General features: G+C 31.1%; 1 protein-coding gene across 1 annotated transcript; it reads left to right on the top strand.

The window, feature by feature from the left end:
- Nucleotides 1-775: 775 nt before the first annotated feature.
- Nucleotides 776-1,330, top strand: LOC149206282 (uncharacterized). The gene has a single exon (XM_089397641.1). It carries the CDS (start codon nt 776-778, stop codon nt 1,328-1,330), a length of 555 nt encoding a protein of 184 aa, XP_089253767.1.
- Nucleotides 1,331-17,568: the final 16,238 nt, after the last annotated feature.

Here is a 17,568-nt window from a genome sequence, read left to right as displayed (position 1 = left end):
TACCTGGAGAATTCAGTCAGGGAACAGTGTCCGCATCGGCATTGATCCATGGATTGGTTGTGGTGAATCGTATAGACTGCCCCCTGGTCTTATAGCACACTTAACGGAGCAGAATATCACACACCTGGCTCATGTTGCAGACGTACACAACTCTACCTTTCTACATCAGGCTTGGAAATCTGTTGGTCAGCTGAACATCCCACCACTTTGGAGGCAGCACTGGTAGGTTTACACTCAGACTCTTTTGGAGGCACATATCCGTATCACAGAGGGGGAGGACGAGATTATTTGGGCCCTGGCGAAATCTGGGAGATATACACCCAAGGAGGGCTATTTGGTCCTGGCTAACCCGCATAAGCCTCAGATCATTTTTCAATGGTGGAAGCTCCTCTGGAAACTCAAAGCGCCTCCTAGATCCAGAGTTCTCATGTGGTGCATTTTAAAGAACAAGATCCCCACGGGGGATAATCTACTTAAAAGGGCCTTTTATGGCCCTCACTAGTGTCATTTTTGCCATATTGATGGGGAGTCTGCTTCTCATATCTTCCTCCACTGTCCGGTAGTTCGTAGTGCTTGGCAACTGGTGTCTGAAGCTGTCCCCTCTAACTGTGATTGGCTTTCTGACTCTCTAGTTGAGGCCTGGGATTTGTGGTACCAATCTGTTTTGCCTCATAAATTGAGGAACCTACCCCTGTTGTTCTGCTGGGCTATTTGGATAGCTCGGAACCGAATGATATTCCATAACATCCCTCCTAGATGGCCTTGCTTGGTGGCCATGATCAAAGCTGACTATGATCTCATCCCCGAGGACCCTTCTTCCCCCCCGCCCCATTCTATCTCCCTGGAACAGATCATCCCCGGTAGACCTTGGGCATACTTTGATGGGGCAGCACAAGTAGATGGCTGTGGTGGTGGGGCCATTCTACATTTATCTGAGAGGCACTCTTACAGTCTGTCTATGGGCTTTAGACGGGGCACAAATAACTTCGCAGAACTTTCAGCTGCTTATCATATCATTCACTATGCATTGGAGAAAGGATGCACTGCATTACAGCTGTTTGGTGACTCTAAGATTGTCTGTGATTGGTTGAATAGGGCATCTGCTTGCAGGACTTTCACATTGAGACACATTCTTGATGAGGCTTTAAGATTGATTTCATCATTTGATTTTTTTTCCTGTAATCATATATACAGGGAGCGGAACACAGATGCTGACCGTCTTTCCAAAGAAGGCGCAATCAGGGAGCAAGGCAACTGGATGATTATTGAACAGATCGATGGAGAATGCCACCAGTTCTATCACAGGCCATTTATGGACTTTTTGATATAATTTTTTGAACAGACTTATATATTTGTATATATTTTCTATGCTGTTTCTTGATCTGATATGCGACCATTGCACTTGGTACTGTTCATGTTTTTTGATATTATCTCCCTGCGTGGATCAAGATAATATTCTCGGTGGACTTTTTGTCACTTTTGACTCTCCTTCAGACTCGGTCTGGGCACTTTGCTGTGTGGTGGGGGTAGCTGTTTACTGCCTCCACCGATGCAGTGTTCTATGATAGATATTTCAGAATATGCTTATGCATCTACAGAATGTAATTTCTAAAACTAATGAAATTACGAATTTTCCAGGGGAATAAAATATATATATATATATATATATATATATATATATATATATATATATATATATATATCTATATATATATATCTATATATATATATATATATAGATAGTTAGATAGATAGATACTGTTATTTTTTGTATTCTTGAGCATGGCACGGGAATAGAGTCAGGTTGAAAGAAAAGGGTTTAACAGACCTTAATGTTGACCAGATATTTTGAACTACAAGGATTTAGAAAATTTCGTGTATGTGTCTTTGGACTTTAAATACCTCGCTCCTATATCCCGACCCAGTTGTTAAAACTTAAAAATCTATTTAGGTACACTAACAGGATGCACTGAAGTTAGAGCTCATTACCAAAAAAATTACGAAGAATTAATATTTCCCAGATATAATACTATGAACCTCCCACAAGAAAGATAAGAATGTGGAGCTTCCCTTACTCGCACAAAGAAAAAAATTGGTGACAATGAAATCTTTTTTAATTGCGCCTGAAGTTAGATCTCATCACTAAAAAAATATGAAGACTTCAAATTTCCTAGATATAATACTATGAGCCTCCCATAAGAAAGATACGAAGGCAAAGCCTCCCTTACTCGAATGAAGAAAAAAAAATGGGGACAATGAAACATTTTTAATTGTGCCTCAAGTTAGAGCTCATCACTAAAAAAATATGAAGACTTAAGATTTCTCAAATATAATACTATGAGCCTCTCATAAGAAAGATACGAAGGTGAAGCCTCCCTTGCTGAAATTCTAGTGTAGCTAGGACTGGAATAGTTTTTCACAATTGATAACCACTTCTATTGATGCAATCAGATCTTTCTTTGTGCTTCAATCAATAAGTATCTATACATGAAAAACTTAAACCATTCAATTCTTCAATAAGAGCAGTAACTAGAGATCACAATAAACAATGAAAAGTAGACAAGAGACACCAAGAATTAGGCTCATAGCCATGGCAAAACCCACAAGGGGAAACCCAACCAAAATTATTTTCTTATGAGAGAGAGATTATGTCCATAAAAATTACATCAAGAATATGCCAATAAATCCAAATATGACATCATTAAAGTACCAATAAAAATCAGTCAACATAGAGAGAAAATTCAACTTCACATCAAATGTAATAGTTTGCACAATGAGGCCAAAATTCAGCGTTGAGGTCACTGTAATGAGAGGCTGAAATTACGTCCTAAATCCACCAGAGAAAAGTCAATGTACCAGTCAAATAATCTTGGACAAATCCTTATTCAAGTAATTTGGTCAACTTAGGTCAACATCAAAATATTGGAGTGAAATTTCAGTCTCAAAGAATCAAAAAACTTCTGAGGTAGTTGGTCTTCCACAGAGATCTGATCAGAGGTAAAATAAATGCCAATATCCCAAGTTAAAGCACAATCAATGTAGCCTCAAAGAGAAAGTCAACACATTTGAAAAATCATATATATGTCCTTTGCACATGTGGAGATACTCTTTGAAATTGCAGACCAAACTTGTGATGATTTGATGCCCAATTCAATGCCAACGATGTCATTTTTTTTATTAGTTTCATGTGCGAAAAATAGCCTTAATGGGGCCGACTTGCTGAACTCATGAGGTCGACTTGTATGGTGACCAAAAATAAATTTTTCTTCATATTTGCCAATGAAAAATGTCGATCATGGCTACATAAATTTTCAACACTCCCTCTTAGCTAGGGAGGTAGTTTTTCATTCTCTCTGTTCTATGGATAAATTCCTTATGTGGACAGAAGTAATATCCCTAGACTTGGTGGCTTAGCCTAGAAACAACCAAGACAAAACTACAATGTTTTTCCTTAGAGATGTTTAAAATATGAAAGGAAAACCTATATGGAATCCAATGTAAGCTTCCTTCTTCTCCCTACTTGTTAACTTCAACTCCAACTCCAATTTCTAAAAGTGGAACCTGTAAATCATCCAAAATAAGAAAGAGAAAAAAATATACAAGATAACATATACAAACAAATCTAAACAAGAATTCAAGGATTCATGTTCTACGTATGCATTATCGATACATAATGTGTAGGAGAAACAATGTACTTTTGTATTAATAATGGCAGGAAAATATTACAACCCTTGTAGGCTTTGACTTTGTGAATCTCTCCCAGCTATCTTTTCCTTCCTTTGCCACAATGGTAAACCTTCAAACATAAATAAAGCACTTGGATGGATTATGGACTATTAGAAAATCAAAAAGGAAGAAATGTTTTCTTATATAGATAATTACTTGTGATTATTTTATCTTTATGTTCTTCTTTTATCTTTTAGTTCGTCAACCAATTACCAAAACAATAGCACAAGGACAATAGATGTAGGTGGACAGCCAGGGAAAAACCCCTATCTAGGGGAAAACCCAGTCAACAATTCTTCCTTCAATAGTTTCTCAAGATAATCCAAGACTCTTGACCTAGACAAATACTTCCTCCACACCAAGGTAGCCCTCAATCCTTCTTGCAGATGATAACTCTTCAAAAGAAACTTCGACCTAACAACATCAACATGCAGTAGTAGAAGCTTTGGCCTAGTAGTAGTAGCAGCAACATCTTTGAGTAGACAAAGAAAACTTCGATATCCCTAGATACTCCTCAGAAATGAGAGAGAGATGGCCCAAAATTTTGATCTTGGTGTCTTCCTTTTTCATAAAAAAACTCGCACCCCTTTCTAGCCTATTTCCATCCCTTTTCCAACTTCACACTTCCCAGCTTCCGGATATCGAACTATGTGTGAGAGAGTGAATTTCTCCAAATGAATTCGAACTGCCTTGTATATATAACCTCCTAATGACGTTGAATTACCCTTATTGAGGCTGACTTGATCTTCTTGAGGCTGACTTGGTGTGGAGGGGACAAATAGCATATTTGACTTAATATTAATTCTTTTTACATGATTCAAAATCCCAAGAAGGGTCTATTTTAATGTACTGTGACTCTATTGACTTAGAATAAATCCTAGAGGTCCTTAATGGGGACTTTGACCTAAAACACGATGACTCAAGCATGAAATCCATGCTTTAACTATAATAATAATAATAATAATTTATTTTGATAAGTAAATTTCATTGTGACTCAAATACATGAAAACCGAACCTAGTTACATATTTCAACATGGACCTATAGACACAAATGGATAGCATAAAGGCATAATCAGGGTCTCTAAAATCCAACCCTCACACTAAGTCAAGTGTTGCATTTATAGGGTAAATGAGGTAGTTTTGGATTTACCATACTAGGGCTTAGATCCACTTTAGAAGGAGGTAAGTTCTATGAGATAAGAGATAAGACCTCATTAGTAGGAGTTCGAGATCAGATCCAACAGTAAATGGTTAAATCCACTCCCGAAGCTTCTAGAGAGAGAAACTTCGAAATTGTTTTTTTATTTTTACTCATTTCAAGGTGTTATTGCACTTTTTGTAAGAGTAATATGCATTGACTAGTACAAGTTCCATGTGTACAGTCTGTGCCATCGCATTTTTTCAAGAGAGTAAGTGCGGTGAGGTCTTAAATTAGGATTTTCAGCCAATGTAATCCAGGATTCTTATAACTTCTTGAGAGAGAATGCTTTTGGCTTTATAGGGATGATTGCAAGGTGTAAATGGATAAAGATAGATCCAGGTTCAGGGCCATTTATTTGAATGCGACAAAATGACCTGTAACAGATTTGCCCCTAAAGTAAAAAGTTAGAAGACGTGACTGAGGACTGAAGTTCTTTACCATGTGAAAAGTTTGGATCAAGAATCAACTGGTTGAGATCACCAATTGACTGTTACAATACATTATCATCATGATATCACTATTGAGGTAGGAATACCCATACTCAGCATGTAATCCATTTTACATGTACAATGATCAAATTCGTGTCCACTGATTACACATTGTGGACACATGCTTGAATGACTTTCTGTAAAATCATAGTCATCATACTTTGTAGATCTTGTATGAATCCTAAAATTGCAGCCCGAGGATGAAACTAGATATGGGGTCTTCTACCTCGTCACTCAATAGTACAATTCTAACCATGTGAATAGATGTGTTGGAGTCGAACATGGTAGATACCATATAATTATCGGCCAATGATGAAAGTCATTAACAAATGCAAGAGGAACCACCAATAATGACAATGGCCCTCAAGGTACTAATTGTAATCAATGAGGTGTGAATAGATGAGCTGAAGTCGACATCCCATAGAATCTTTCGGTCAAAGGCCAATGACGATAACCTAGCATCGAAAGCGAGGAAACTTTCCATTGAGGCATGCAAGTCCCAAGGCACTAAAAGGAGTTTCTAACTCAACCTCATAGATAATGTTTTGATGTCGATAGGAAGTGACCCATCACAGGAGGGCCTTAATGTATCCCCCATCAACGACATGAAGCAGGTATCAAGATTTGAGATAGAATGTGATGAATTAGAGTTGGTTCATGGACGACATACATGAAGGAAGGCTTAAAGGGTACTACAGTAGATGTCAACAAAGGGGGGACTTATCATGAACATATCAGTGACACTTTATGGAATTGGCGGCATTTGACTTTGTTGAGGCATCAACAACTCCGTTAAATTTTTAACAAAAAATAAAGGGCCCCTATATAAAATTTTGCAAATGTCGCCTTGATTTGCATTTGGATTCTATCTTTAGTGATTTTTGTTTTTTTTTATTTATAATAATATTTCCATCATCTTTGCCTCATTGAGACGTTTCCAAAAATATAAAATTTGTCGATTTTGGACCCCTAAATAAAAAAATACACTTGCTTGAAGTTTGTGTTTTTAACTATTTTTTTATATTTAATTTATTATTTTTTATTGTTATGATTGGTCGGAGTCACAGTGCCTCTCCAAGTCAAAGTAGAGGTTCCAACGTACGAGATTTTCATTTATATATGTCCTGACCTCTTAACTTATTTACTAATTATTTTTATTTATTTATTATATTTATTATTTATTATAATAACTTATTTACTAATTATTTTTATTTATTTATTATATTTTGAGGTCAACTGTGGTCATGTATTTATTTATTATAATAACTTTTTTATTAATTATTTTTATTTATTTAATTTTGAGGTCAGGGATGGTCATGACACTCGAGAGTTATATTTATTATTTATTATAATAGCTTATTTACTAATTATTTTTATTTATTATATTTTGAGGTCAGGGGTGGTCGGGGTGGTCATGACACTCGAGAGTTATATTTATTACTTATTATAATAGCTTATTTACAAATTATTTTTATTTATTTAATTTTGAGGTCAGGGGTGGTTATAACACTCGAGAGTCAAAATTATATTTATTTATTTATTATATTTTGAGGTCAGGCATGGTCATGACACTCGAGATTCAAAATTGTATTTATTTATTTATTTATTTATATTTTGAAATCAAGCGTGGTCATGACACTCGAGGGTCAAAATTATATATGTGTCATGTTTTTTTTACGGTTAAACCCGACCTCTAACTTACTTATACTGCCCAACCTCCTACCTCACTTATACTACCCAACCTCATGGAATATATTACCTCACTTGTACTACCCAACCTCATGGAATATCATATTAATATATATTTTTAATCTCGTCGTGGGGTCCATACCACCTCACCTCTCACCTCCACGTTGGGCTCACTCATGAACTCATTTTAAATTTTGGTTTTATTATAATCACTCATGTCTTCATCTCATACCATTTCTTCCTCCATACCATACCTCTCATTTCACACAAATAGCATTAAACCCATTAACCTATATAAACACTAAAATTCTTAAGCTTCCCATGCATGTGGGATATTGGTTTTTGACTTTACCCATTCAACAAAAGAGACAAATTGTTCAACAAATTCTGCATGAGTTGTTACAGGACTCCAACATCTGGAGCGAATATCTCGAGTTATAAGGCAGAAAATCAAGCCCGTAATAGCTCATTGGAAAGAGGAAATTGAGGAAAACAATATGGAAACATTTATTTTAGCAAATCTGTAATCTAAACTACCTAGAAATTCAGATTAAAAAAAAAATGGGCTACGCTTTTTTACTTAACCTAAATTTCTTGATTATTTTCTGGAAATAAAACTTGATACTAAAATTCTATTGCTTTTATCTCATCAATATATTATTTACCTATCAAAATTACAGCACTAGAATATGATTTGGCTCAAATTTTGGAATTCATTGCTAATTTATAGGAATCAAGTTTTCTTTGAGTGGTTAGCTTCAATTACTTTAGATTGGTTTTTTGCTTTAAGTTTTAATATATTTTTAATGATAAATTTTGTGAATGTTTTATGCAGAATTTGTAGAGGGTTGTTACCACTTGGAGCTTCAAGATTTATGGATTTAAATCGCATATAGGAAAAAGAATTATTAAGATCTCAAGAAATTAGAAAAAAAAAAAATTGTGAAGCTGTTAGGAAACAAACTTTTCTTTCTTAAATTGAATTATCTGATTATAAATAGAGGGTTTGTAGAAGAGAAGGGGAGAGGTTGAACTAAGGCAAGAAATAATTGATATTATTGTGGGATATTTCTTCTCAAATCACAGTCCCAAGATGGTTGGAAATTGTTGCACTTTAAGATACTAGTTTTATAATCAAAGGATTTGAGGCAATTTTTTGAAGACCGGTTAGGCAGCAATGTATTTCTGAATATTATGGTTTGAGTATAGCATGATCTTTTAATTTTTTGAAATATATTGCTAGTATTTTGTTCTATCATTTTCATTTATATCGATACATGTTGAGTGTTGGAATGTACTTTTGTCTTTTCTTCTGAAACGATAAAGTATATTGTATTTTCAAATTGTTTCAATCAACTTAGATTTATCTCAATTTATTCTAAGTGAAGTGCCATTCATTTCTGACATTCACAAAGATAGTTTATTAATCTTGCTCTCGTTATCGAGACATATATATTTTCTGTCATTTAGATTAATTTAATTATATGCAAATAAACATTAAAGGCATAAAAAATTATGTAAATTAGGTCCCTATAATACTAGTATAGCCCACTTATTGTTATTGTTAGTGTAGCGCTTATGGTTATTGTTGTGCCCATGTAGCTCCCATATTGTAATTGTTGTGCCCCATAGAAGCCCACTCTTATTATTGTTGTGCCCTGACATTGTTATTGTTATGTAGGCTCTAATTATATTGTGACCCCTTAGACTCCTATATATACCAAGGAGGCCTTGTCATTTGTATCATATAAGAATTGTTCATTTATGTGATGTAAAGGAGGTTTCCCCTCGGAGAGGCTATTTCTCAAGTCGTTGATCTATCTTTTCTTTTGTTTTTTGAGTTGGTTGCATAAAAAAATATAATTAGTTTTTCATAATCTCTTTCAAGAAGAGCCCAAAAATAAATTTATATGGTTAATTCGACCCACGTTCCAGTCAGGGGTATCACTAATTAAAACATATGCAGTGTTTTCTCAAAGTTCTGCATTTGGGTGATTTCCCCATCTCCTATAGTTCAGATTGATCAAGCATATTCATTCATACACAATAGTTTATATATTTGTTTATATTTATGTGTAAGTATTTAGAATGATTAGATTAGATTAGTTTTCTTTTTAATTGGTTTATATATATATATATATATATATATATATATATATATATATATATATATATATATATATATATATATATATATTGAAGTTAGATTAATATAGGCAACCGAGCCTTTGTTCCTGAGAGTATATAGCCACACCAAATGAATAGGGGTCTAATTGGGACCCTGATCGGGCCAATACTCACTCGTTGTAGGAGGAATTCTTCCACTTGTCAACAATTTGGTATTAGAAGGAGAGAAAAATGACAAATTGGCTTGTGGAGCTTTGCACATTAAGTTATTTATTTTTAATGGCTCTTTCGGAAATCCCTATTTGGAGTTGTATCTTTGTATGAGTATCTTGCAACACTCCATTAAAAATAGTAAATGTCTTGTCAAAAAATAAATTTGATGGTGAGGGTAAAATTATTGCATATGAACATATTAATCAATTATTTCAAAATTGTGTTTCTCAAAACATGTGTCATCAAGGTGTCATGTGCAGAATTATCACCCTTACTTTCGAAGGTCACATGAAGATTTGGCGTGAAATGTTGTCAGTCGCGTCTATTCATTCCTTGGACCAATCTATAGATGAGTTTTTGTTTGGTTATTATTATTATTATTATTATGACAGATTATGTGGAGAAATTAATAATATTAAGGTAGAACCTAATGAATCTTAAGAAGATTTTTCCACAAGATTAATTCATCTCTGTTATGGATTTCCTTATGATGACATTACTTCTATTAGTGAATGTTTTGAACATCTCATTTCTCTCCACGATAATCATGAGCAAAAAAATTATAATAAATTTAAAACATATATTGATTCTCATCCATATAATGGCTTAAATTCTAAAAATATAGAATTATAAATGAACAACATTGTATAGACAATGAGGTTTCAAGTAATCAAAAAAAAATTCAATAGTAATGAAGAAAGTTATCTAATTCCAGAAACTAATACATTTTGTTCAGACATGGAAAATTTCGATTCAAAAATGTATGTTCATAATATAGAACAACCCTCTTATATTTTAAATGATTATATTCAAGATCAATTTCTACAAAGTTCTATCATTAATTATATTCCATCAAAAAAAACTCTTGAATATCGTCATCCTGATATATCTAATGTCATTCTCTTTCCTTCATTTTTTGATGATGAACACGATGATATTTTAAATAATGTTTCTTGTTCCTATTTATTAGAAGATCATATAATGGAAGTTGACCAGTTAACTATTAGAGAGAAAATTTAAATCATATTTTAAGGTTAATGATTCACAATATGTATTTCATTTTATTTCATCTTGCAGTACCCATTATTCATTATATCCTAGTTTCTTTAACGATTATGCTTCTCAGGAAGATGCTTTAAATCATGTAGATTTGTATTTAATCAAGTGAAAAATGACATTAACATAATATTTTCTTCTTCTCAAAATAAAATTTCTCAACCTTCTAAATGGGAGGAGGAAATCTTTGTAACAATTACATTTTCCAAATAATTTTCTGGTGATTCGTTTTATTTTCCAATTAGTGAAGGGTCCTGTAATTTAAATAATCAATTTTGTGAAATGGAAATTTGTAACCAATCAAATCATTATAATAGTTGTCGTTCTACTGATAACAATTTATTTGATATATTTAAGGATGACATTCCATATACAATATTTCGTTCTACTAATCCTCCATGAGATGATTGTTTAACATTTCAATTTTTAGAGACTTGTCAAGAAGGTGATAGATTCTAATGATCTTGCTAAGATCTATGATGTTAATCACAACAAGATTTTTCCACTAAGTTTAAATCAAGATAATTTTACACATAATCTAGACACACTTGCAATTTTTTTCCCATTTTTTCACACCACCAATTGTACATATCAGGAAAGAATAAAAGTTTATTTAGAAAAAAATTTCCATGAAAATTTCTCTTTAGTTAGTCACATTTTTTTCATGCACATGTTTGATTTAGTTCTACATTTATTATTGCTTCAATTTTTGTTAATAATTTCTAGTATATATTTGATTATATTCTTTCATTTTCCTAACAAACTGTGTTGGTATGTCAACACTAACAGTTTAGTGAGAAGGGATGCATTTTTTTACTCAACTGATTTCCTTCAAAATGATGAAACAACATTACAATTTCTAATCATGGTTATGCTTCATCAGCTTGCTAGTTCTTTCAGAATCCATTTACATGATTCCGCACAGACTTTAGTATTTGAAATTAGTCCTAGTTTTTCCTACCAACAAAATTCTTCATCCATAAACATTTTTGAGTCTTTAATATACTTCAACTTTCTTTTTGCAACTCAACTAAATTTTGGTTGGAATAAATATTGTTGAAGAAACACTTGTTACATAACGATTTTCATGATAGAATCGAATTATGGCTAGAGGAATCCTTTAAAAAAAGTTTTTTGTAAATAAAAATGCAATTTTATTATACATAATGCATGAAATAATAAATAGCCCAATTCTTTATTTTCCTCTTATTATTTTAGTTTTTCCTTTAATACTAATTTCTGATGTACGTATTTTGCAGGCTTAAAGCTACTTGAATGGTTACATTAGCATTACGATTTCACTTAATTCATTTTCAACAAGTAGAATGTAGAGTAGGTTTAGGAAAAGATTAGTCACAATTGTTTTTACATAAGTTTCACCATGTTTATGTTTTAATATTTTTTGTGAATATGTAGGTATGAATTCTCTTGTTAAATATTTATAACACATTCAAGATCTTTGAAAGGAAAAAGAGGAATTGGCTAAGGATTTCCATAAGATTTTTTTGATTCAACTTATTGAAAACTTTTATGTTTCTTTCATTTGAGCAAGATTTTATAGAAATTCATGAGTTAATATCATTTTGAGATGTGATTCGCAAGAAAATTCCTATCTTAATTATCCATTCACATTTCCTTTGATAAGCATGAAATCTCTTACACATATATTTTAAGCTATTTGATTGTTCAAATCCCTTTAGCAGAGTTAGTTCTGGAAATATATGCATGTCGATGATGGGACATTTCATTTCCAAGAAATCATTATGTTAGGTTCTCATCATTCATTTATAAAATAGAGTGAAAAGAGGAGGAGAAAGACCCAAGAATAGATGTCACCCTTTTGCATATTTGACACTTATTTGGTAAAAAAATTGAGGGAAGATCATTCTCTTGTAATCGACATTCGGATTTATAATAATCTTCTTTTGTTCTAATTTTAGTAAGTGAGGATGAATTTAATTGAAGTTACCTTCATGGGCCTCTCTGATGATTGTCTCTTCAAGATGTTTCTTGGGCCTTATTATTTTGAAAATTTCAAATGATATGCCCCTACTCTCTTCAACTACTTGTGAATATAATCTTAACATAGATAATCTTTTCAATTCCAATGTATTGAAAGAGCATGGGGAAAATATTATTTTGTTAAGAAAGAGAAGTTATTTAAGATTTACATGATATTAATTTATTTATTTTTTGTCTAAGAGAAACTAGAATTTATTTCAGAAAGATTGTCGATTTTAAAATATCTTCTAGGTCAAATTGTTTCGATGGTACAACTAATAATGATTTAAGAAAATTATTTCTTTTGAAGAGGTATTTGGTAGGAAAAATAATCTTACCTTGATTTCCAATAGCCGTTAATATTTATGTCCTGATATATTTACACTTCTCATGAGCAGATAATTATACCGAATAGTCTTATGATGAGTTAATTGTTAGTAATTTATAGTTTGCAAATGGGAATGATGAAGTGTTGACTTTGGAATCATTTAAACTCCTAATAATTTGGAATATTAGTTGCAAGATAATGAGGAATATTGTTGATTGTGTCAAATCCTTGTTTTCATATTCTGGAAACAAATGAAATTCTTTAAAAATATCTATCAAGATGAAGATGAAACATCATTAGAATGCTTTCAGGGAAGTTTACTTTACCTTTCCATCTCTTTGGTTATTTAACATATTACTCATAATTACATTCATTAAATATTTCTATTAGGGACATTGCTTTTACTTATCATTATCAATTAAGAATTATAATCACTTGATTGTGAGATGTTTAGTTGGATCAATTTTTATGATTATGAAGCAAGAATCATTTTCATTGATGGAACTTGATTGATGAAGATTAAATTAATATTGATATCATTTAGTTTGAAATTTATTTTTAGGATAAATTTAATTTTTATTTTAGATGCATTTTCATTTTTATATTTCAATAAAAGTCATGAATATCTCGACATCCAATCTATTGGTGAAGTAACTTTTATCTATCTCAATCTTAATTTAAAGGAAATGAATTAATTAAAGGATTTATTAGGGAAAAGAGTTCAAACTTTCAATTCAACATATCCCTTATAATCCATTTTTTCCTTTTCTATTTTGAATGATGATATGATATTTGTCTTCACATTTCCTTATTAGGGTTTTATTATTATCAAGAGGCTTAATTTTTAGTTCACGTTAGATTAAATAAATTGTCTTTTTCTTCTTTTTTTCACTCCCAAGTTTATTTGATTATTTTGGGTTTAGTTGGTCATTTATATTAATAAATCACTTTTTACATTCTTTTTTATTAGGTTATTGATTGGATTATGTTTTGTAATTCTCATTTGTAAATATTTTACAATTCGTTTTCATTTTCTTGCATTCTTTTGCTTTGTTTCCATTTCCTCATCTTTTGGTTAACATACTGGAAAGCATGTCCTGCATTTAAAAAAGGGGTTTCTTGTTTAACTTACTGCAAAAATAAGTAGCTTTTTAGTTAAGGAGTAAATTATTCCTTATCCAATATTAATATAGTGTTCATTCAAAAAGAAAATGCTTGTTTAACATCGTTATAAAGAGCACCATCCATTTCATAACATTAAAACTAACATAAATAATAATTGGAAATGGGAAAGAATAGTAGACTTACTTTTTATTCACCAACAATTGTTTTTCCAATCAAAGCAACTCTCTAAATACCCCGCTTTAGTCACCCAATTGCATATAGCAATCCTTGATTAATCAAATCTAAAGGGTGAAATTTCTAAATGAGGAAGTTTACAGTATTTAAAGAAGAAAAAGCAAACACTTCAGGGCTATGGACACTCACTAACAGTGAGTCAATGTTTTTTATTCAAACTAAAGGGGATATACATGCTTGTAAATAGCGAAGAAAACAAAGTTTTAAAAGAGAGGCGAGGAACAAATGTGTGTAAAGATTTGGTTTGAATAAAGACTTAGGCCATTATTTGATTTCATTATTGATTACTACTTTTTGTTAGTATAACTAATGAACTGCATATTCATGCTCTTTTGACTTGTTATGATAAGTAATGAGCATCACTGAATGAAAAAATAATCATTTTTAGATATTAAGAATTGTACCCTTAAAACTGATAAATGAAAACGTTGAATCAAAATTAAAAAATTAAATGAGAAAATCCCAACATTTTTTTACTAGAGATAATTGCTTCGTTCCAATGTGTTTCCATTTGTTGAGGCTTCAACAACTCCCTTAAATTTTTGACAAAAAATAAAGGACCCCTATATAAAATTTTGCAAATGTCACCTTGCTTTACACTTGGATTCTATATTAAGTGATTTTTTGGTTTCTTATTTTTTATTTTATGAGGTTTCCATCATCTTTGCCTCATCGACACATTTCGAACGATATAAAATTTGTCAATTTTGGACCCCTAGATCAAAAAATACACGTGTTTGAAGTTTGTGTTTTTAACTAATTTTTTTTTCTTATTATTTAATATTTAATTTATTAATTTTTATTATTATGATTGGTCGGAGTCGGGGTTCCTCTCCAAGTTGGAGTAGGGGTTCCAATGTACAAGTTTTTCATTTATATATGTCCCAACCTCTCAACTTATTTATTAATTATGGATTCCAATGTACAAGTTTTTCATTTATATATGTCCCAACCTCTCAACTTATTAATTAATTATGGATTCCAATATACAAGTTTTTCATTTATATATGTCCAAGCCTCTCAACTTATTTATTAATTATGGATTCCAATGTACCAGTTTTTCATTTATATATGTCCCAACATCTCAACTTATTTATTAATTATTTTTATTTATTTTTATTTATTTTTATTATTATGTTTTTCATTTATGTATGTCCCAACCTCTCAACTTATTTATTAATTAATTAATTATTAATTATTTTTATTTATTTATTATTCTTATTATTATGTTTTTCATTTATATATGTCCCAACCTCTCAATCAATTTATACGGTTGATTCGACCCGCATTCCAGTCAGGGGTATCACTAATTAAAACATATGCAGTGTTTTCTCAAAGTTCTACATTTGGGTGATTTCCCCATCTCCTATAGTTCAGATTGATCAAGCATATTCATTCATACACAATAGTTTATATATTTGTTTATATTTACGTGTAAGTATTTAGAATGATTAGATTAGATTAGTTTATATATATATATATATCTATATATATATATATATATATATATATATATATATATATATATATATATATATATATATATATATATATATATATATATATATATATATATATATATATTGAAGTTAGATTAATATAGGTAATCGAGCTTTTGTTCCTGGGAGTATATATCCACACCAAATGAATAGGGGTCTAATTGGGACCCTGATCGGGCCAATACTCACTCGTTGTAGGAGGAATTCTTCCACTTGTCAACAATTTGGTATTAGAAGGAGAGCAAAATGACAAATTGGCTTGTGGAGCTTTGCACATTAAGTTATTTATTTTTAATGGCTCTTTCATAAATCCCTTTTTGGAGTTGTATCTTTGTATGAGTATCTTGCAACACTCCATTAAAAATAGTAAATGTCTTGTCAAAAAATAAATTTGATGGTGAGGGTAAAATTATTGCATATGAACATATTAATCAATTATTTCAAAATTGTGTTTCTAAAAACATGTGTCATCAAGGTGTCGTGCAGAATTATCACCCTTACTTTCGAAGGTCACATGAAGATTTGGCATGAAATGATGTCAGTCGTGTCTATTCATTCTTTGGACCAATTTATAGATGAGTTTTTGTTTGGTTTTTTATTATTATTATTATTATTATGACAAATTATGTGGAGAAATTAATAATATTAAGGTAGAACCTAATGAATCTTAAGAAGATTTTTCCACAAGATTAATTCATCTCTGTTATGGATTTCCTTATGATGACATTACTTCTATTAGTGAATGTTTTGAACATCTCATTTCTCTCCACGATAATCATGATCAAAAAAATTATAATAAATTTAAAACATATATTGATTCTCGTCCATATAATGGCTTAAATTCTAAAAATATAGAATTATAAATGAACAACATTGTATAGACAATGAGGTTTCAAGTAATAAAAAAAAATTGAATAGTAATGAAGAAAGTTATCTAATTCTAGAAATTAATACATTTTGTTCAGACATGGAAAATTTCGATTCAAAAATTTATGTTCATAATATAGAACAACCCTCTTATATTTTAAATGATTATATTCAAGATCAATTTCTACAAAGTTCTATCATTAATTATATTCCATCAAAAAAAACTCTTGAATATCATCATCTTGATATATCTAATAACATTCTCTTTCCTTCATTTTTTGATGATGAACATGATGATATTTTAAACAATGTTTCTTGTTCCTATTTATTAGAAGATCATATAATGGAAGTTGACCAGTTAACTATTAGAGAGAAAATTTAAATCATATTTTAAGGTTAATGACTCACAATATGTATTTCATTTTATTTCATCTTGCAGTACCCATTATTCATTATATCCTGGTTTATTTAACGATTATGCTTCTCCGGAAGATGCTTTAAATCATGCATATTTTTATTTAATCAAGTGAAAAATGACATTAACATAATATTTTCTTCTTCTCAAAATAAAATTTCTCAACCTTCTAAATGGGAGGAGGAAATTTTTGTAACAAATACATTTTCCAAAGAATTTTCTGATGATTCATTTTCTTTTCCAATTAGTGAAGAGTCCTGTGATTTAAATAATCAATTTGGTGAAATGGAAATTTGTAACCAATCAAATCATGATAATAGTTGTCATTCTACTGATAACAATTTATTTGATATATTTAAGGATGACATTCCATATACAATATTTCGTTCTACTAATCCTCCGTGAGATGATTGTTTAACATTTCAATTTTCATAGACTTGTCAAGAAGGTGATAGATTCTAATGATCTTGCTAAGATGTATGATGTTAATCACAACAAGATTTTTCCACTAAGTTTAAATCAAGATAATTTTACACATAATCTAGACACACTTGCAATTTTTTTCCCATTTTTTCACACCAACAATTGTACATATCAGG

The sequence above is a fragment of the Pinus tabuliformis genome, chromosome 1_2, assembly GCF_031772625.1.
Source record: "Pinus tabuliformis cultivar Carrire ecotype Pingquan chromosome 1_2, CPIR1, whole genome shotgun sequence".
In the NCBI taxonomy this organism is placed as follows: domain Eukaryota; kingdom Viridiplantae; phylum Streptophyta; class Pinopsida; order Pinales; family Pinaceae; genus Pinus; species Pinus tabuliformis.
This window is presented reverse-complemented; position numbering and strand designations above follow the sequence as displayed.

What these genes read in the sequence shown, in the direction of transcription:
- LOC149206282 (XM_089397641.1), top strand. Translation starts at nt 776, where the DNA reads ATGATCAAAGCTGACTATGATCTCATCCCCGAGGACCCTTCTTCCCCC.